Here is a 22,650-nt window from a genome sequence, read left to right as displayed (position 1 = left end):
ATAAGACAAGGGTTTTGGATAGCACAAATTATGTTGTCATGGTGACCCTGTTGGTTCAGCATGTTGGACAGAGCAGGTATCACACCGTATTCTGTGAGCCATTAGATGTGCACAGATTTGATGTCATATCTGGGCTGTAATGTCACGCAATTTCCTTAAAATACAGGGGGGTAGATCCCCAGGTAATACTAATCCCGTGCGATTAGTACATATGAAGGCAAAAGATCTCACAAACGCTCCTGGAAAACATTTGTCTTTACCTGCAAAAAAAAGGAAACACGACTTCCAAAAGCTGACAGAGGCTCTCAAAGTCTGTAGTTTGTCGAGATTTAGAACCACTTCAGCTGAAAAACTAGCACGAAAACAAACACTGGAGACGTCTCATCTGTCCATTCACACATTTTCAACAACCAAAAGCATGGAACTGATTAATGATTACTGTAAGGATGGACTTGGGTTTGATAGGTGCCATTATGAGAAGACTGTGTGCAAAAACAAACAGCAGAAATATTAAATATACCTGTCTGAACAGAGTCATGTTTATCCAGGAGAACAAACAGTTTCTGATACATTACTGCAACACTTTTATTAGTGTTTTTACTCACCTGCTGTGGGAATCTAAATAATTTTTCAGTTTGTTTAAATCCAGTTGGACACAATGAACACCATGACACGCACAGACAGGACATCTTTTCTTTTTTTATTGAAAAATGCAAAAATACAAATGTCATAAATGTCTATCAGTTCTATTTTGGTCCACATATTCTTTTATTAACAACACAAGTCCTTCACTGCTTCTCAGTTGTTGTTGTTTCCTCCATGCAGACACGAGACTTCCTGTATCTGAAACCACCGACGGTACGTTGGATTCTTGTAGATCAAGTTGATAAAATTAGCATTTCTGCTACAGAATCAAGTCGCTGGGATGTGAAAGTTTCTTTTTGTTTCTTTGCTGCACTGTCTCAAACATTATATTTCCAAATAAGCCACATGATTTCAAGTGAGCTGCTTAGTGTGTGATGCTGTAACTACACAGCTTCATTCAGTGGATTTTAGTAACAGACAGCTCAACATGTTTACATAAATAATGTATTCCCCCTGCTGATAATCTGTATCACTCATAAAACATCATCAGAAAACTATTTGTTTAAAGGGAGACACTTCTTCTGGCCGATTTAAATTTGAACTCTGAACAAAACCTGCTCCACCGCATCAGTTACCATGGAGATCGAGCTCTGCAGCATCGGTTACCATGGAGATATAGCTCCAGAGCATCAGTTACCATGGAGATCTAGCTCTGCAGCATCGGTTACCATGGAGATCTAGCTCCGCAGCATCGGTTACCATGGAGATCTAGCTCCAGAGCAACAGTTACCATGGAGATCTAGCCCCAGAGCAACAGTTACCATGGAGATGTAGTTCCAGCGCAACAGTTACCATGGAGATTAGCAGCTTAAAAGACCTTTGTGGGACTGAAAACTCTGACTTTATTCTCAACATACCTGCTAACACACTAATCTCGCTTCGTAGTTCAGCCTTCTGGTTTGTTTTGTCTGATAATATTTCAAAATAAAACAACCAGGTTCAAACGATTTAACATGATGCAAATACTATTTTCTTTTAATGTTGATTTAGGATTAATTTTTGGGTAACAAAGCTGCAGATAAAATGATTTCAGACCTCCAAGACTTTGTTTCTTCCTTCAGTCCCACTACATTCTCAGTTTTTGCTCGAGCTGAGGTTGAATTTGTCCGTTTTTCTCGTGATGCAGCAAACACTAAAGACTCATCATGTAAAGAAACTGATAAATGTACCAATGATGCCGGAAAACCTGGATGTGATGTCATCTGTTTGTTTCCAAGAAGAATAGGTGCTAAAATTGTCTGTTTATAGTTTTGTTGCCCAGATCGAACCTTTCCCGTGCCGTCGGATCGTGTGCACGCCCCTCTGCTTCCCCTTCTGTTAAACGATAGTGTTGTGTCCGGCTGCCTTGCTCGAGGGCAGGCGGTGGCGGTGGCGGAGGGTGTGTCGCTGCGGGCTCTAACCTGGATCTCACAGCTGCTTGGGTTTGTCGTCCCGTCGCAGTAGGCTGACGTAGAGACGCAGGAAGGAGTAGCAGATGCCCGCCGAACAGTACACCGATGTGGCCAGCAGGGGGAGGAAAGGCAGCTTCTGTTGCCACGGCGACAGGGGGAAGACCACCTCACAGGCGATCGCCACGACGACCAGGCCCAGCAGGTAGATGACCTCCAGAGGACGGAGCAGAGAGCCCTGACCGCTGAGGGGAGAGTAATCTGATTACTTCAGTGTGCAGGATTATAACAATCAGTGGGTTAGATCCGATATAAAACCCCATTTTTATTTATTTATCTAATCCATCAAATATTTCATCCTGTCACAACTTCTAAAACCTATAAGTATTGTTAATAATTCAAAGTGATGATTGTTTTTATTACTCGGCTGATCATGTCAGTGATATTTTCACAGTTTTTTATTATTCATAACAGCTGACGACAGCTTGTTGCTGGATCATCAGTCTCTCTCGTCGACATGTAGTTTTTTTTAAATAGGATTTTTCCTCTCACTACGGCATGCGGCGACGTCCGACCAGCTGTCTAAAACCTCAAAAGTCACATTTGAGAAGCCTGAACCAGGAAACATTTGTGTTCAACCTTCAACTGCCAAAGTTACTCCATCCATCAGTCATAAAACTGTAAAAGCAGAAGGAATGATCTGATTTTTGATCTTCACAGTGACCCTTGAACACATCGCGTGTTTAATTTAAGACCTTCCTGCCGGTTTTCCAGCCTTGAATTGTCATGCTGCTCTGATTCGTTAACATCCTATAATCCTGATCACGAACATCCTCAGTCAGGGCTCTAATAATGTTACCTAAGTCCTACTAAAGGTGACCAGGTCTTAGAGGTTTTCCTCAGCTCTCCAGGTCTGCAGATCTCCGGCAGGAAAACTCTTGTGTGTCCTCTTTTAAATCTCTTCCTAACACTCACTTCTATCTCAGGGCTTTTTCTTAACTATTCAAACTTATTCTAAATATTCAATAATTTTATTTATTTGGACGGGATGTAAAATCTCATAATAGTTTGCACAAGGTTTCAGTATAAAAGCCGGATTTAGCACAAGGCTGATTTCCATCAGTTGTCCCAAACATAAAAGAAAGACACACAGACATATAAAAAACAATGTAGTAAAACAAAGACAACAACAATTAACACTGCCTGGGATAAACCTATCTTACTATTTTATGAGAAAGTGAGACTTTTTAAGACATTTTACGACCCTAAATCTAATAAAAATCTAACTAGTCATTTTTAAAGATCGGACAAAGTTGTACCTTTAATTATTTAACCACATAATAAGGCATTTTAATTAGCATGTTGATTATATTTACTATTACTAAAAATGCATAAAACAGGTGAGTTTTTACCTGTGGAGCTTCCTGAGAGCCGTGAAAGAGAAGACGGTGAACATCAGCATCAGAGAAACTTTGATAGGAAACTCTGCCAAAAAAGAAAAAAACACAAATCTAATCAGGACGAGAGACATGAACATGTTAGGAGCTGATCTCACTGAAGAGTTCCTCCATTTCTGGCTGGATATTAAAATGTCTGAACTGTCTGTGGTACGATAATCCCCGTCTCATCCACCGCTGCCTTTCACGGACACGGTCAAAATATTTTCAGACAAAAAAACGACAAATTCTAAGTTCCATGTTCTGTTGTCTATTGAACTCTTCCTGATGTTTTTTGGTCGTATTGTTTCAGTATCAATACATTCAGGCACATATCAAAGTGAGAAATTTTAGTATTATGACAAATAAAGTTATAAACTAAATGCCACAGTACTTCTTAGTGAACAGAACAGAGCTGCTGAACTGTTTGTTCACAGATCAGAGTGTCTACAGAGGAACACAACATTTAGTCATCTGGAACTGAAAGACAGTATTTTACTTTACGGTCAAAACGAAAAAAGTTAGACAAAAAAATGAGAAGAAAACAACAAAAACAAGACAAAATATTATAAAAATGAGACACAAAAGGACAAAAAATGAGACAAACGACACAAAGCAAAATAAAAAAGAGGAAAAATAATTAGACAAAAAAGCTACAAAGCGACAAAAAAATGGACAAACGACACAAAAACCAAAAAAGCGGAAAATGACGCACAGGCAAGATGAAAGCAAAAAAAAAAAAACGACAAAAACGATACACAAAACAATGAATAAAGCAAAACACAGAACGACAAAAGCAAGACCAAAAGCACACGCGAGACAAAAAAAGAAACAAAACGACAAAAACATGACAAATAAGACAAAAAAAGGACAAAAAATAACAAAAACAAGACAAAATATTATAAAAATCAGACACAGAATGACAAAAAATGAGACAAAAGACACAAAGCAAAATAAAAAAGAGGAAAAATAATTAGACAAAAAAAGTTTTTAAAAAATGGACAAACGACACAAAAACCAAAAAAGCGGAAAATGATGCACAGGCAAGACGAAAGCAAAAAAAAAAAAAAACGATACACAAAACAATGAATTAAAGCAAAACACAGAATGACAAAAGTAAGACCAAAAGCACAAGCGAGACAAAAAAAGAAACAAAATGACAAAAACATGACAAATAAGACAAAAAAAGGACAAAAAAACAACAAAAATGACACAAAATGAAATAAAAATGAGACAAACGGCATGAAACACAAAAAGAAACAAAAGATTACACAAAAAATGGACAAAAACGAGACAAAAAATTACACAAATGAGATAAAAAAATTTCAAAAACTAGAACCAAAAAAAGACAAAAATAGCACAAGTGAGACAAAAACGAAACACAAAACGACAAAAACATGAGACAAATAAGTCAGACAAAAAAAACAACAAAAAATAGACACAATATTACAAAAATGAGAAACAAAACGACAAAAGAACAAACTAGTATTTTGATCACAACTTGTCATGGTCTAGACATGATTTTAAATTTATAGTTTTACGAATTTACAATCTGCAGTTAATGTCTTCTCTGTAATTTTTACACTTTGAGGACCGGATTGGACCCTCTGGAGGACCGCTTTTGGCCCACGGGCCTCATGTTGGACACCCCTGTTATGAACTACAAACTCTTCGGACATATTCCTCTCCTCGTCCGTTAGTTTGCTCACATCAAACCTCCGTCCTGCTTACCTGCGGGGGTGAAGAGCAGCGGGAACAGCGAGTAATGCCCCGTGGTGGTCAGAACCAGGAAGATCCCAGCATCCTCTCGGCTCTCCACCGCCAGGATGCTGCAGGGAGACAAAAGCAGACGGAAAGCTGATCCACCGGCTCTCCTCCTACGGTTAAAAACGCGACGTCGTTTTAGCCGACCTGAGGGGCAGGATGGCGATGAGGATGGCTTTCTCGTGGACGTGCCAGCCGAACATGAAGGAGCCCAGAGCGCAGAGCAGCAGGCAGCGCAGGAAACCACGAGCGCCGCGAGGACGAAGCCAGATGGACGCCACCGCCGGCTGCAGAGAGGGACGGAGGACGTGGGATAGCAGACAGTGATGTTACTCTCATTTAAAAACGATTAGAGGAACTGAAACTTTTACTGCGTTTTCTCAGCTCTTGTGCATGACGTCACTGTGCAGAATTATTTTATCATCTACCGGCGCGCAAATGGTGACATCGTCGTCGACTCGTGAAGCGTGTAAACCAGTCGTGTTTAAGTCGTGGCTTCAGTAAGAAGCTTGCTGTGCCTGACTAACAATATATCTGTGGTTTGGAATTATTCCCAAGCCCACATATATCGGTATCGGTTGATATCGGAATAGGAAATTGAGAGTTGGACAATATCGGCACATCGGTTATTGGCAAAAAAGCCAATATCAGACATCCCTAATTTATTTAATTTCTCAAAAATGAATTTTTGTTAGGGCCGATACCGATGTCGATACTTGGAGGCCGATGTAGACTGAATGTAATGTTTTAACAGCATGTGATACTACAGCCATGGCCATAAGTTTGGACACAAGTACCATGACGCTTGTGAATCTTAGAAAATACCACAAAATTGTCACTTACCAGTCATAGCCATCAACCAAAATGAAATACAGATATTTCCAGTGCATAAATTTGATGTTTGACAGCAAATATTGACATTGGAATATTAACTGCAAATTGTTGCACAAATTTTGTCATTGACTGACGAAAGTTTTTCATATACTATTTGCTGTCAAACATCAAATTTATGCACTGGAAATATCTGTATTTCATTTTGGTTGATGGCTATGACTGGTATTTATATTGTAAGTGACAATTTTTTGGTATTTTCTAAGATTCACAAGCGTCATGGTACTTGTGTCCAAACTTATGGCCATGGCTGTAGAGAACCTGTCATTGATAACTAGACTTCTTCATTAATCAGGTAAATATGAATAAATATGTAAAATAGAAAAACGAGTCATTAAATTATCTTCTCTGTTTATATGGGATCCACTTGGGTTCATCAATTTTACTCCTGCTCTTCTTTTGTTTTCTTAATATTTCATTGTTTTATCATTTTATTTGTCCATTAAGGTCCAGATCTTAATTTTATTGTTTTCCAATTTCTGTTTCAGGTTAATCTGTGGCTGCCTTATAACTCAGATATCCATTAGCATAGCTTTAGCCACTCTGAGAGAAGCTAAAGTTTCTTGGTATTTCTGCCTTAGATGCATTTCTGAGGCCACAGAGTGATGACAGACAGAGAGAGAATGCTGCATCAGACCTGAAGTAGCTCATAAATTAAAAATCAATTATCGGCGAAGATTATCAGTCAAGCCGATAACTGATCTGCGACTCGTTCAGACTCACCAGGATGGACAGCAGGGTGCAGACGAGTGTGACAGAGGGAGAGACAGAGGGGAGGACCGAGTGCTGAAACTCCTGAACCAACCCACCCGTCATGGAGGCTCGAGGAAGTCCCGCCTCGTCCAGCAGCTTCAGACGAACACCTGGAGAAATAATAATAATGATGATGAGGTGCTTCAGCTTCTCAAACATCAGTTTCATGCTTCCATCTGTTCATAGTAAATTGTTCTTACCATCCACTTCATTAGCTCATGATGATGAGATATGTAACAAGCAGGCGAACAGCTGTACCTAATAAAGTGACCGGTGGGTGAATGTAGGCTTTAGTCATCAAAACAAAAGCTCTGCAGACAGAACTTCATACTCTGACAAAATGGGATGAATATTATTTTTCAGAATATTTAGAAATTTTATGAATTACCAGTTTGGAAATTCACTGAGCAATTAATGGAATTTTTCTACGATTCTTTCTTCTGTTATCACACGGAAACGTGAAATTAGCCGTTAAAAATCAACCATTCCGTGTTCCACCGTACGACTCCTGTCCTCGTTTAACTTAGTTAATGCTCATTCATGGCCTGAGGTCAGTAAGCCTCATTAGTCTGGTGCTTCTTTATTAGCTAAACTCCCACAATGCTCTCTGCTTGCCAGCGCTGAGGTCAACACCTCCTTGGACTGTTACAGGATGTAAAGAGTAATTAAACCAAGTATTAGAGCTACTGTACTTGAAATGTGTGTTATCTAGGCCATGGGCGTCAAACATGCGGCCCACGGGCCAAAAGCCGGTCCTCCAGAGGGTCCAATCCGGCCCTAAAAGTGTAAATACTACAGAGAAGACATTAACTGCAGATTATAAATTAGTGAAAGTATAAATTAAAAATAATTTCTAGATCATGGCAAGTTGTTTGATCATAAAGTAAAATGCAAGATTATTCATTGTTCTTGTCATTTTGTGTCTCATTTTTCTCATATTTTGTCTATTTTTTGTTGTTTTTTGCTTCCTTTTTGTCTCGCTTGTGTTTTTTGTCTTATTTTTGTCATTTTGTGTTTTGCTTTATTCGTTGTTTTGAGCATCATTTGTGTCGTTTTGTGTTTTTTGTGTGATGTTCTTCTATTTTTTCATTGTTTTGTTTCGTGCTTTTGTCATTTTTGGTCTCATTTGTGTAATTTTTCTGTCTTGTTTTTGTCTTTGGCCATTTTTTTGTCGCTTTGTAACTTTTTTGTCTCATTTTTTTTTTCATTTTATGTCTCGTTTTTGTAATATTTTGTCTCGTTTCTGTTGTATTTTGTCTTTTTTTTGGCCCGACTTTTGTCATTTGATCATAAAGTAAAATACTCTAGCGTTCAGTTCCACATATCTGTGACTAAATGTTTTGTGATTTACTAGATAAACTGTGATCTGGAAATGTAATATGTGAATGATAAACTGAGGCATAATATTGCTGGAATTGAACTTTCTTTTATTAAGAAATGTCAGTTTGTTCATGACGCTTTCTAAATAGATAATTTTTAAAATGAGAACTTTTTCAGAATGCACTTTTTTGCACTAAAAAAAAGGAAATATTAGGAGTTGTGGTTATTTATAGGTTACCATGCCGTGATTTTACTGGTCTGGTTTACTGGAGATCATATTGAATTGAATGTGGAACCTGAAGTGACACTCCTGATCTAGGACAACGGTACTGTCAGATATTAAACTTTTATTGACTCGGAAATTAAAAAAAATAAAAAAAAACATAGATTGCTTTAAACATTTGAGTTTCCAATGGCTGAAAGAGAACCACATGTGTGATACTGAAAACTCCAAATGTACCTCGCTAATCCGCTAATGTCGCTTCCTCGTACAGGCCTCAGGTAAGACTATTCAGAGGAGGTGGAGACTCACCGAGCACCGCCAGGCCTTTGTCCAGGATGTTGTAGAGAGCCCAGATGTTAGGGGCCCAGTAGGCGTGACAGAGGCCTCGTTTAAAGGGGAACAGACGGGACAGGACCTGAGGGAGCTGCCCCTGCAAAACACAACGCCTCCTCATCAGCAACAAACTCCCCCCGGGCCTGAAAACATTTTGGCAGATTTCTGGTTTTCTACGAACACCAACTCCACTCACCATGGCGACGAACGGACCGAAGGACAGAGCGCACACCGAGACCACGATGCTGCCCAGAGCCAGCAGACGCAACGGGCTGAAACTCGCCCACCTGATAGAACCGTCTGAACAGAAAGACACAACCGGAATACATAGGCTGCATCGGAACAACTGTTGCTGCATCCCGGGAACATTTCTTGGTTGGTTGCTGTGGTGTTACCCAGAAGGTTAAAGTAAATTTGTACAACAACGTCAGGTAAAACATTAAAGTGCCACACCCAATTAATGGGGAAAAACAAGAAAAAACAAGTGCTAAAGACCACAAACACAGGGCTACAAAATAAAATAATTAGAGTAATAGTAAAGCAGAAACATAAGAAGTAAACAAAGAGTGAAAGAGTATAAAATGAACACTGAAATAAAGTTAAAGATGATAAAAATATACAATCAAAACTTAAAAGCTGAACAGCAGGCAGAGCAGATATCATAGAAATATAATACATTTTACTCAAAAATGTACAAAATGTATTATCTATAGCGTGTTTAGTCATCATTTTTCCCCATATTTTGCAGAAATACACCTGTGGCTACTTGGAAAATGTTTTTCATTCCATTATTTTTTTAAAACAAACAATCCTTTTTTTCTTCCCTTTCTATGATTTCTCACTCTGTAAATGTGGCATACACCACAGAAGACATGCTTGAGTCTTCTTCTATTAATGACTGTTGCGTTTCCATCGATGTGCAGAACTTTACACTGTGAGTAAAAATGGAACAGGATTGAAAATACTCCTGGAACTGAAGGAAATTAACCAAAATCCTCCTGTTCAAATGAGGAAAATTAAAAACACAGAACAGTAGAAGTGTGTGTGGCACCTTTGTTGTCCTGACTGAAGCAGTAGCTCCTCAGCAGGTAGATGCCGTAGGCCGGAGCCACGTACAGGTAGATGTGCTTCAGGTTGAGCAGGACAGCGAACAGCAGCGCCCCCTGCAGGTGCTGCGACTGTTTCACACAAATAAAACAAAGTGTGAACCAAGCTTGTTGAAGTTAAATCATCCAATCAGATGTTCTTTCATCTGCTTAATGTCTGTAAATCTATATAATAAGCAAACAGCGCCCCTGGTGGTCAACTAAAGGAAATCCTTTCATTGCAGATTGATGGAACCTTCATCACAGACATATGAGATAAAAGCTCATCACTTTTTACTGTCCATTTTTATGTGTGTGAAACGTTTTTGTCTCTAAAACAGGACAGATAACACGGAAATAAATGAGTGAGGAGTTTATTCTGCCACATGTAGAGCCAGTTTGATGAAATGTTTTGTTACAGGAAGAATAAACCACTACAGTTTGTGCTTCACACCGAGGCACGCGTTAAACTAGCTGAACTATTTGGTAATGATTAGTGATGATCGAAAACAATCATTCTAATTAATTAGAGGCTTTGAAATTAATTAATCACATTTTTGTCAAACAGCAACATTTGACACAATAAGTAAAGTTTTCAATTCAGATCAATTCTGGTTGGCAGATGAATCGAAGAATAGACATAAGTTTAAGTGCTTTTGATGATTTAAAGCAGGGGTGTCTCACATGCGGCCCGTGGGCCAAAACCGTGGAAATGAGATGTAAATCAGAGGAAACTGAAGTTTGTACCTGCAGGTGTTTTGCCACCGACAGCAGCAGGACACCAAACAAGAAACCGTTGTACTGGAAGTGAATATCTGAGGTGAAAATGTGAAGGACAAGTCTCTGCGTTCACAAACATTTACACATTTACACGAGGACGACAAATATTACCAAGACTTTTCAGTACAAAGCCCCACCCACTAGAAGTCCATTAATTAAGTCCCATAATCACCAGTTCTCTTTAGAAATCTGATTTAAATACATGAAGGATACGGTCGACGATGAGGAGGCCGAAGTTCCACAGCAGCAGCACGGCCAGGACAAAGGACGGCCGGCTCAAAACGTCCCGAGGGCCCTTCTGCTCCTGAACGCACCTGCAGCACCTGGAGGAGGACAGCCAATCAGCAGCGAGCACAAACACAACTTTACATAGTCTAATGTGAAACTCCAAATATCCAGAGAAACACAAAACAGCTACACAACTCATGGTTACACCGACTGTTGTCATTTTACAGCACTTTGAGGTGTAAAATGATTCTTTTGTGATTGTCTGTGGTTCTGTGGTCATTTTTTTTTTGTATCTTTTGCCCATTTGTCGTCTCTGCGGTTGTTTTTTATGCACTTACAGCCACTTCTATGTCTCTTTGTGGTGCTGCTGTGGTTGTTTTTTATCTGTTTGCAATCATTCTTTCAGTCTTTCTGGTCTGCTTGTAGTTGTCTTGTCTATACAAATTTTGTGCCCATCCTTTGTCGATTTGTGGTCTTTTTTTTTGCTTCTTTATGATTACACTTTGTCTGTTGTCAGTTTTTGTCTTTTTGTGGCTGCTCTTTAGTGTCTAGGACTGCTTCTGCTTTAGTAGATACAGTTAGAGATGTATATTTAAGAAAGGCTGTGATCTGAAGTTGGACTTACTCTCTGGCAGCGTAGATAAAAACCACATCGGTGAAAATGACCGACAGCCTCTGGAAAAGCACCGTGGACGGGCTGGCGTAGTTCAGATTCTCCACCTGCAGCATGTTCCTGTCGAAGTGCTGAGCCACGTGGGACAGGCCGAACTCGAACCAGGCGAACAGCGGCGGGTAGTCCAGAGTCCACTCTGACGTGTTCTATGGAAACACGCAGAAAGAGTCACAGCCAGATCAACGAAAACTAAAGCTCCAGTCAGAGAAAACAGGTGACATGAAGATGGTTATCAGCTTTGTTTGGTTTTGTTTCTGAGCGAGGCAGCTCTTTTCTGGACTTATTTTCTCATCACTGACACATGGAAGGATAATACACTGTCCAGTCACAAAAAAGTTACACACTCATTTTGTTGGACCGTCTTTAGCTTTGATTACCGCACACATTCGCTGTGGCATCGTTTCCATAAGCTTCTGCAACGTCAGTGCACTTATTTCTGTCTAGAGATGCATTAATTTTATACCAAAATCTTGTATCGATGATGGGACAGTCGGACCGCTGCATGAAGTGTTCTCCAGAACATCCCAAAGATCCTCCTCCCATTTAGCATCAGTGTTTCACTTTATCACTCACCTCATGGTACCACCTGGACACCGGCAGGCTGTGAGTGATGGCCAGCCAGTTCCTGTGAACCTCGAAGTCTGTGGAATGACTGAAGACAAACACAGCAGCAGGTGAACTACAGGTCGACAGTAATGCACCTAAAAGTGAACTCATTTTAGTCACAAATACAGGAGTGTGAAGGTTAGACACAGTTTAATTTAGACTGACTCTGCTGATACATTAAACCATGTACTGTGACTGGTGCGATGCATTACTAAATTAGAACGTTTTCCATAGAAGTTTGGCTTGAGGTGATAAAATATTGCATTTTTATATTTCTGATGACTCCACTCAGAAAATAACAGCCCAAGACAAAGTAAAACTAACACAGCAACTTAAACACTTCAGCAGGAAGTGCCTCCATTTATGATTTAATATTCTGTGTGAAACCTGTAAAATAGGGGTGTCAAACATGCGGCCCGCAGGCCAAAAGCAGTGATCTAGCTGGAACAAATGCATAGAGACGACACTGACTGCAAATTATAGATTTGTAAAAATGCAAATTTTAAATAATTTCTAGACCGTGACAAGCTGTTTTGACCATAAAGTAAAATACAAGATTGTTCATTTTTTCTCGTCATTTTGGGTCTCATTTTTGTAATATTTTGTCTTGTTTTGTTTTTTGTCTTTTTTTTGTTGTTTGTCTCATGTTTCTGTCGTTTTGGTTCTCTTTTGTTGTTTTCTGTTCCCTTTTTGTCTCGTTTGAGGTTTTTTTGTCTTATTTCTGTCATTTTGTGTTTCGCTTTATTGGTTGTTTTTTTTGTCTTTTTCTGTCTGACTTTTGTCATTTTGATCAGAAAGTAAAATAAATATATGATTCAGTTCCAGATACCTGTTACTAAATTTTTTGTTAAATTTGTAAACATTCTGTGATGTGGAAGTTGTAAAGTGTAAACGATAAACTGAGGCATAAAGTTTTAGAAATGTAAATTTTCTAAATAAATATCAGGTTGTTCATGATGTTTTGTAAAAAGATCATTCCATACATGTGAACATTTTCAGAACGTACTTTATTCATGAACACAAAGGGGGGGTGGGGGGTGGCGTTGTGGTTATTTATAGGATATTATGCTGTAATTTTACTCGTCACTTGAGATCATATTGGGCTGAATGTGGAACCTGAACTAAAATAAGTTTAATTCTCCTGCTGTAAAGAAAAACGGCGCCATCTTGAGGCCCTACGGTTAAACTATCCGGAGTTATAACACGTAGAGCTGACATTACCACAACACCTCCTCACTTTAAACAAAGTTAAATAATGCTAACAGCTCCATGGGCAATTTGTTTTCTAACCGCAGTCATCAGATATTAGCTCAAACAGCTTTATTTCTGTGATTATGTAATTAAAAACTAGATTTTGAGACTTGACGCTAACGCTCGGTGCTCCCTCAGTTAGCTCGATGCTAAAAACCGTCGTAGCTAATTTTAAATTAACGGCGAACAAATAAAAGCATCGCCCTGAAACTGCGCCGCTAAATATAACCAGCCCACAGTGAAGGTTCTGCACTCACTAGGCGTTGATGAAGAGACATTTGAGGAAGGAAACTCCCAGAGCTAACGCTGGAAACCAGTAGCCGCTGTCCACAGGAGCCGCCATGACACCGAGGATTTGAATCTGTACTATGCAACTTTATTGACAACAACGAGCCGGACAACCCTTCACTGAACTGCCGTTTATTTCTATTTTGCCAGATTCTTTTTTTTGTAAATTTTAGAATAAAAAATATCGACTATTTTGTCATTTTATGCTGTTGTTTTAATTGGTTTCTCAAAAAAGAGAAAACAAAATAAACAAGTAAATAACGCGGAAATGACGTAATCATAGAGACGCCTTTACTGTCACCGTCTAATGTCGGCTATTCTGAATTCTTTAAGATTCAAGACATTTATTGTCATATACACAGCAGAAACATAGTGATTACCCTGAGTGATGTACTAGGGTGACCATATTCTGTTTCTCTGAAAAGAGGACACATTTCCAGCTCGCGCGCGAAAAATTTTCAGTCCCCCCCCCACCCCATTTTTAGGGGTTTTGCTTGGGTCAGGGGGCTTTCTGTGCTTCAAACTCAGTTAAACAGATATTCTGAATTCCCCAGAAAAGAACACTTTACCTGGATATACAGAAAAATAGCCCAAAACACTCACAAACAGTTGCTTTATAAATAATATATTTGTTAAATTAAAGCAATTCTCCTAAACAATATAATCAGTCACATACAAATATGGCCTGCTCTAGTCTTTAATAGTTATTGACTCAAGTTGTGTAGGAACACATGTATTCAGATGTTTAACAAAATAAGAAATAATCATCTCTCTTAAGTCTGACACTTACACCTTAGTTAGGAAAAGTGAGGTAGAGTACCATTCTTCAAAATAACCTCCCAATTATCAATTATGTAAAAATAGAAATAATGCCTCAAAATATTAAACAAAAAGAAAAAAGAGAGGTAGCCTATTCTTCAATGTTCAGGTAGCCCATTCTTCAAAAATAATGTGTCTAATGGCAAATGAAAAAAATATAGAAATAATGCCTCAAGTCAACAGTCCTTTTTCCTTCTTTTTCCTTTTCTTATTAGCTACAGAGACATAAGTCCAGCTTTGCAGACTGTACATTCTGCCTCCCATTTGACACGACCCGGACGAAAACAGGGGTACTTTTTTTGCATTTCATCAGTGAAATGACATTTGCGTTTCGGCATTTTCTTTCTGTTCGAGTGCTCTCTCGCAGTGTGCCTACCTGCCTGTCAGCCTGCGAGGAAGCGAATCTCCAGCGCCGGCGCTTCAGAGACGCGGCGCTGGCGCTCCGCAGCGTGTGCAGTGGAAATTGTCTGATAGAAGAGAATGGGTTCTAAGTGCTGCGCAGTACGATTCAAGAGCGCGGCGCGGCGCGGCGGGGCGGTTTCGCGTTATGTGGAGTTTAGGGGATCAAAAACCCGGACATTTGAAGGACTTTATAAACGCCGGCCGGACAGGCCGGACAGCCTCTCAAAAAAGAGGACATGTCCGGGCAAAAGAGGACGTATGGTCACCCTAGATGTACCCTTCACACAACTAAATAACAAATAAAATGAGATAAGATAAAAATGAAAAAACGATAATAATAATAATAATAATAATAATAAAATAGAATAACATAAAAATAAATTAATAGCTACAAATAAATTCTATGTGCAAATGTTGGCAATATTGCAATGCTGTCATATGTAAACAAGTAACGAATATGTGCAAAATATTCCTATTTAGTCGCTTAATGTGAATAGAAGCTGACCAAAGGAGGGCGCTGTTCCCCATAATTCTGATGGACTGTTTCACGGAGAGTATATGTGTCCCAACGGTCCCTGAAGGCAACATCCCAACAGTCAGGGAGTATCCGGTGTTACAGCTGAGTGTGTGTCTGTGTGTGTCCTTGTCTCTTCGGTGTGACTGAACTGTCCGGGATGAACGCACTGCTGCGGCGCTTCGCCCCACGGAGCGTCGTTATGTGGAAAGGTGAGTCCGTTAAACGAGTTCCCGCAAAGCATGCTGGGATACCGTGCACCAGAAACACACTTCCTGAAGTGCTGAAGTACAAACAGGAGACTCAAAGTAATAAATAACAACAAACAAGCAGCTTTGTGTCACTTAGTGCCTGTTTTGTGTCTCTGTGAAGTTGTTTTGTGCTTCTTTCGTATCAGTTTGTTTCTCTTGTGTGTCTATTACGACTTTGTGTATCTTTGTGGTCGCATTTTGTCACTTTGTTGTCTTATGTTTTTATGTCTGATCATTTTTTTTGTCTCTTTGTGGTAGTTTTGTGTCACTTTTTTGTCTTTTTTGTGTTTTTGTAGTTGCTTTGTTTCTTTTTGCGTCATGTTGTGATATTTTGTGTCACACTCTGGTTGTTTTTAATCTCTTTATTGTCATTTCCAGGTTTTAGTGGTCATTATTCATCACTTTGTCCTTGTGTGTCTCCATAGTTTGATTGTGTTACCAGTCTTTATATAAAGCTAAAGTGCATTAACAGACTAAAAGTCGATGAAAATGTGTGTTTTTGTGTGTCTGTGTGGAAGGTTTCCATGTGGGAGCACCGTCGGCTGCGTTCGACCTGAGGAAAGTTGAACTGACGCCTCTGGAGCAGCGTAAACTCACCTTCGACTCCCACGCCATGGTGACGGAGCTGGAGAACAGCGGTGAGGAATAAAATCAAAGCTCCTTAAAAACTCTGTTCAGAAGCTGCCTGAGAATCTGTCTGTTTTCAGGTTGCCTTTATAATTATCACATAATAACCTGTAAATAATAACAACTCCTAATGTGTCCCATTTTAAACTTCAAGAGACACAAGTTTGTTGTTTTTGTTTCGTCTACAGATGCAAAGATTGAGTTATTTTGTTCCAATCTCTTATCAATAGCTTGAATTCAGCACATTTACAACATTACATCTCTTTATCTTAGTTAATTGATGTTGGAGGTCATTAACCATCTCAGAAGTCTTTTTCATGGTGCACGTTGCTGGCTGAACTCCCACAATGCACTCTGGTTTAACGTGAACTGTAGTCTGAGTGGTGAAAGATCTGTAAAGCTATGACTTTAAATACTTTAAAAAACATCCAGTTCACTGTTAGTGTCCCTCATCAGACTGACTGTGTGGTTTATTTTTGAACTGAAAATATGTTTACAGCCTGTTCTTTTCAGGAAAATATGCAGATAAAGTTTTAAAAAGCTATCAAATGTCTGTGTGCAGGTTTTGAGAAACGGCAGGCGGAGCTGATCGTCTCCGCTCTGGTCACTCTGGCCACGGCCAACATGGACATCGTTTATAAAGACATGGTGACCAAATCCCACCAGGTAGGACAACCTGGCAGCATGGTAGACTGGAGATACCAGTTATTTATTATCACTGGATGTCACATACTCATATTTATCGTGTTTTAGAGAAACCTTGTGTCCACTTTGTTATCTGCAGGACATCAGTGAAAGAAGTTTTCGTTGCAAAATTGTCGCCATTTAGAGGACAAATTTTGTGTATTTAATTTACGTATGTAATAATATTTTTGCCAGAGAGTCAGATTTCGAGCCCTTATTTACTTCCGAGGTGGTTTCCTGACCTCTTTGTCTTGTTTTTAGGAGATCGCGGTGCAGCAGATCATGGCTCACCTGGACTCAGTCAGGAAGGACATGGTGATTCTGGAGAAGAGCGAGTTTGCCAACCTGCGGTCTGAAAACACGGTACTCTGGTGTCCCTACATGCTGCAGCAACAGTAGCTGTATTATGTCTCGTTGGTGTCCTGGATGCCCACCAACAGCCTGCTGCACTTTTTTTACATCAATGTGACGCATTAAATTCTGTGGATCAGAAGGTTTTCTAGAAAAACTCTTCTTTTGAGGACTAGATGATATTTAGTAGAGGTGTTCCTCATGGTGCAATACACACGTGGACAAAATTGTTGGTACCCCTCAGTTAAAGAAGGAAAAACCCACAATTCTCACTGAAATCACTTGAAACTCACAAAAGTAACAATAAATAAAAATTTATTGAAAATTAAATAATCAAAAACAGCCATTACTTTTGAATTGTTGATTAACATAATTATTTAAAAAAACAAACTAATGAAACAGGCCTGGACAAAAATGATGGTACCTCTATAAAAGATTGAAAACTATTTGACCAGAGTGACATGATTAACTCAGGTGTGTCATTTAATTGACATCACAGGTGTTTCCAAACTCATAATCAGTCAGTCTGCCTATTTAAAGGGAGACAAGTAGTCACCCTGCTGTTTGGTGAAAAGGTGTGTACCACACTGAACATGGACAACAGAAAGCGAAGGAGAGAATTGTCCCAGGACATCCGAAAAAAAATTATAGACAAACATCTAAAAGGTAAAGGCTATAAGACCATCTCTAAACAGCTTGAAGTTCCTGTGACAACAGTGGCTCATATTATTCAGAAGTTCAAGACCCACGGGACAGTAGCCAACCTCCCTGGACGTGGCCGCAAGAGGAAAATTGATGACAAATTGAAGAGACGGATCGTTGGAATTGTATCCAAAGAGCCCAGAGCAACCTCCAAAGAAATTAAAGGTGAACTCCAAGGCCAAGGTACATCAGTGTCAGATCGCACCATTCGTCGTTGTTTGAGCCAAAGTGGACTTCATGGGAGACGACCAAGGAGGACACCACTGCTGAAAAAAACTCATAAAAAAGCCAGACTGGAATTTGCAAAAATGCATGTTGACAAGCCACAAAGCTTCTGGGAGAATGTCCTTTGGACAGATGAGACCAAACTGGAGCTTTTTGGTAAGGCACATCAACTCTATGTTCATAGACTCAAAAACCAAGCATACGAAGAAAAGAACACTGTCCCTACGGTGAAACATGGAGGAGGCTCAGTAATGTTTTGGGGCTGCTTTGCTGCATCTGGCACTGGGTGTCTTGAAAGTGTGCAAGGTACGATGAAATCTGAAGACTATCAAGGCATTCTGGAGAGAAATGTGCTGCCTAGTGTCAGAAAGCTTGGTCTCAGTCGCAGGTCATGGGTCTTCCAACAGGACAACGATCCAAAACACACAGCCAAAAACACCCAAGAATGGCTGAGAGAAAAGCGTTGGACTATTCTAAAGTGGCCTTCTATGAGCCCAGATCTGAATCCCATTGAACATATGTGGAAGGAGCTGAAACATGCCATTTGGAGAAGACACCCATCAAACCTGAGACAACTGGAGCTGTTTGCTCATGAGGAGTGGGCCAAAATACCTGTTGACAGCTGCAGAACGCTCATTGACAAATACAGAAATCGTTTAATTGCAGTGATTGCCTCAAAAGGTTGTGCAACAAAATATTAAGTTATGGGTACCATCATTTTTGTCCAGGCCTATTTCATTAGTTTGTTTTTTTAAATAATTATGTTAATCAACAATTCAAAAGTGATGGCTGATTTTGATTATTTAATTTTCAATAAATTTTTATTTATTGTTACTTTTGTGAGTTTCAAGTGATTTCAGTGAGAATTGTGGGTTTTTCCTTCTTTAACTGAGGGGTACCAACAATTTTGTCCACGTGTGTACTTGGTCCTCTTTTATTCACCTTTCAGATAGATGAACTATATTATGCCTTTTATGCAAGAATTATTAAAAACTGACCGCATTTTTCCCCAAACAAAACTGACAGCGTGTACAATTGGATTTTTTTTCATTATCTCTTATTTTAAATGAAATTGTAGTCGACAATGTGCATCAACTCTTTAAAATGCACGACAGGAGAATAGGGTAAAAATTTTAACTAACAGATATCAACACAAACTTCCCCAACGTACTGTACACATTAAAACAATTATTTTTGTATTGCAAGTTTTCTGAAGTTTTATGTTTGAATCTACAAATCAGGCATTGTCTTGTTAAAATACATGTATGCAAAATGAACACAAAACAAACTGGACAAAACCAGCTTCAAAATGCTTGTTTTCTTTGTTGGTGTTTTAGAATCTGAGGATTCAGAAGGATTTTAGATTCTCTTTTATAATAAAAAAAATGGCATGTATTAGGAGTAAAATATTCTAGAATACCATTCTGTAAAAACCTTTACAATATACTTAGGACTCAAACTGAAGAGTCGATTGAACATAAGAGCTGCCGAAGTGGGAGAAAGTGTTACAAAATTAGTAAAATTGTATAAATTTTTATTTGAAACCACTATTAACTGATAAAAATTTAAACTGATATCACAGTTTATTACTTACATCTGTCTATTGTACACACTGTTTACAGTCTAGGTTTTTGTAAATGGTCAGATAACTATAAACAACAATATTAATGGTTTTCTGAACTAAATTGCAACACAGGGTCTTAATCCTGATAATAAAGATAATGATAATACAGAAGTCTTGGGAGATTGTTTCTGCAGATTGACTTTCAATTCTAATTGTACTAAATGATGCTTTATAACTTCTGTGCTCCTGCAGAAAATGAAGCGAGAGTTGGAGCAGCTGCAGAACAGACTGAAGGTGAGAGAAGATGTGTTTCTAAGACAAACATCGTCTCTTGGATTCATTTATCTTGTGGTTGGTTTTGGAATTTGCGGAACATCCTGTGTGTTTGTGGATGTTTTTGTTTAGGAGGAGACTGAGAAAGTCCGAGCAGAAACCAAACTGGACATCAACCTGGAGAGAAGCAGGATCTCTGACATGGTGAGTGTCGAAGCATCAGGAAGCGAACGCATCGTTATTTATCCCTCTGAACACCAAAGATGGATAATAATTATATACAAATTACCAAATTCCACCATTTATCAGCCAAAAACTGTAACAACAGAATCTGATTTTCAAGTCGCCATTCAGTCATGGAGTTCTTTATCTGTGAGGTGAATAAATGATGAACTAAAATCTGCAGCTGCTGCTTTAAACAACTTCATGATGCTGGAATTCATTGTGTTTTTCTGTCAGTTTACTGAACAGGAGAAGAAGCTGATGGAGGCCACGTCAGAGTTCTATCACAAGGTAACACAGCGTTTAAAATACTTCTATAATAGTACTGCAAAGTTTCCTAGACAGTGTCAGTGGAGCTGGTTGTCGTTTTGTATATTAGTCTTAGTGAGTTTCTAGTCACAGTCTTCTATTTTAAGAACTGAGTTTTTATCTCTACACTGTATACTTTGCATACATTATTTTTATAACCTCGCGCTAAGTATTCTGCAGCTGCGTTGTGATTGGTTGCTCTCGATGACATCACGTCTCTTGTGCGCAGAAAGCTGACCTTGAAAATGACAACATAGAGGCCAACAAGAAGATCGACCTGCAGGTGGCGTCGCTCAAAACGGTGCTGGAGTCGCTCAAACTGGAGACGATTCGCTACCTGGCAGGTAATGAGTCTCGAAAAACAGGAAGTTGATGGATTCTTTTGCTTTTTTTGGTTCTCATTGGCAAGATTCACTAAATTTATCGTTGTTGTGAATAAAACTGAGTGTTTCCTCTCAGCGACCGTCTTCTCCTGCCTCGCCATCGCTCTGGGAGTCTACCGGCTGTGGAGGTGAAGGAACCACGTCAGAACTACGCTACAAAAGCAAAATTAAACTCTGATTTCACAGTAAAAGTACAAGAATGACTATAAGAATCAAAGCACAGACTTTCTGTCATCATGATCTACTTAAATTATGAAAAGTAAAAGGGCTCTTTATGTAGAAAAATTGAAGTAAAAACAGAAGCACTTCCCCAAAATACACGTTTACTCAAGTACTTTATGTAAGTACACCTAATGCTTTTAAATTTTAATGTGGAAGTAGTAATATTTGCTAAAAGCATCAGTACAACAATGTAAAAATACTCTATTTAAACAGTGTCATATCTTTAATGTATCAGCAAATCATTATTTACTTGATAGTACTTGCTTTTTTCAGTACATGCGCATATTAAATGTGTGAAAATATTTGAATTTTAGTGCAGTGGCCCTTTAAGAACAAAGTTTTTTGGTTTGATTTTTTTAAAATAATTGTACTTTGTAAAGTTTTTAAAGTTGTTTTTAATAAAGTTTTTTTTCAAACTGAGGTCAGATTCTTGTTTCTGTTCTGTAGCCAAACAAACCGACTGAAAAACAACCAAAACGTTCTCATATCAGTTCGACTGCAGACAATTTTAACTTTTTAAGTCGTTCATTAAGAATGAACAAACAACTGTGGTTTTAAAAATCTGAATACTGAAAACGTGACGTCAGGCAGTGAGTTTTTTTTTTTTACCATTTATTTTTGATTGTCGTCTTTTATTGCCCTATTTTAAATAAACTCAAGTTGGTGCCGATGAAAAGGAACAAGAGAAAAAATTCTGAAAGAATGAGGAAAAATAAACATATGCTGTAGAAATAGAACATAAACAACTATATTATTTATGTATTACTCACATTAAACCAGAGATGCAAAACGACCAAAAAAATACGCAAAACCGCTTTAAAAAAGAAAAAAAAACAGACGCAAAATTACTATAAAGAGCTGCAAAGACACAAAACCTGAGATGAAAAATGACAAAGACCACAAAGACATAAAACAGCCTCCAAGCGACAAAACAAGTACAAAGATATTAAAATGATCTCAAATTGACTCAAAACGGAAAAAACGGTTGGATGCAAAATACCCACAGATGCAGAGTGACCAAACACACAAAAACAACTTCAAAGAGGCACAAAGATGCAATAAACGGTTCAATGAGATACAAAACAACCACAAAGAGGCACAAAATCACTACAAAGATGCAAAAAGATGAAACAGCTTCAATGAGATGCAAAACCACAGAGACCCAAAATGACCACAAAGTGACCAAAGACACAAAGCTGCCTCAGGAATGCATCACAACCACAAACAAGACTACAAAGATGCAAAACAGACAAATGACTAGAAGGATACACAAAAGGCCTCGAAGAGATGCAAATCGATCACAAAGGTACACAAACCAGAGACGCAAGTGACCAAACACACAAAAACAACTTCAAAGACGCGACACAGTTCAATGAGATGCAAAACAACTATACAGACAAAAACCAGAGATGCAAAGCACACAACCTGAAAGACAAAA

The 22,650-nt window shown here is 38.8% G+C and overlaps 2 protein-coding genes across 3 annotated transcripts; one reads left to right on the top strand and one right to left on the bottom strand.

The window, feature by feature from the left end:
• Nucleotides 1-679: 679 nt before the first annotated feature.
• Nucleotides 680-13,738, bottom strand: alg8 (ALG8 alpha-1,3-glucosyltransferase). Of its 2 annotated transcripts, none has more exons than XM_051937358.1 (13): nt 13,634-13,738; nt 12,093-12,171; nt 11,472-11,665; nt 10,832-10,941; nt 10,586-10,653; nt 9,805-9,931; nt 8,950-9,053; nt 8,730-8,850; nt 6,848-6,987; nt 5,381-5,520; nt 5,201-5,298; nt 3,446-3,518; nt 680-2,278 (listed from the first exon to the last, which is right to left on the bottom strand). In XM_051937358.1, the coding sequence occupies exons 1-13, from the start codon at nt 13,717-13,719 to the stop codon at nt 2,053-2,055; spliced, it is 1,566 nt and encodes a 521-aa protein (XP_051793318.1). In that variant the 5' UTR covers nt 13,720-13,738; the 3' UTR covers nt 680-2,052. The 2 variants fall into 2 exon arrangements, with proteins under 2 accessions (XP_051793318.1, XP_051793319.1); XM_051937359.1 differs by having other exon boundaries at nt 8,730-8,844.
• A 1,710-nt stretch (nt 13,739-15,448) lies between these two features.
• ccdc90b (coiled-coil domain containing 90B) lies at nt 15,449-21,632 on the top strand. The gene is made up of 9 exons (XM_022219888.2): nt 15,449-15,611; nt 16,169-16,288; nt 16,840-16,943; nt 17,223-17,324; nt 20,056-20,097; nt 20,209-20,280; nt 20,536-20,589; nt 20,837-20,951; nt 21,067-21,632. The coding sequence occupies exons 1-9, from the start codon at nt 15,560-15,562 to the stop codon at nt 21,120-21,122; spliced, it is 717 nt and encodes a 238-aa protein (XP_022075580.2). The 5' UTR covers nt 15,449-15,559; the 3' UTR covers nt 21,123-21,632.
• Nucleotides 21,633-22,650: the final 1,018 nt, after the last annotated feature.

Source organism: Acanthochromis polyacanthus, chromosome 17, assembly GCF_021347895.1.
Source record: "Acanthochromis polyacanthus isolate Apoly-LR-REF ecotype Palm Island chromosome 17, KAUST_Apoly_ChrSc, whole genome shotgun sequence".
Lineage (NCBI taxonomy): Eukaryota > Metazoa > Chordata > Actinopteri > Pomacentridae > Acanthochromis > Acanthochromis polyacanthus.
The sequence above is the reverse complement of the archived record's forward strand: the minus strand, read 5'-3'. Positions and strand labels throughout refer to the sequence as shown.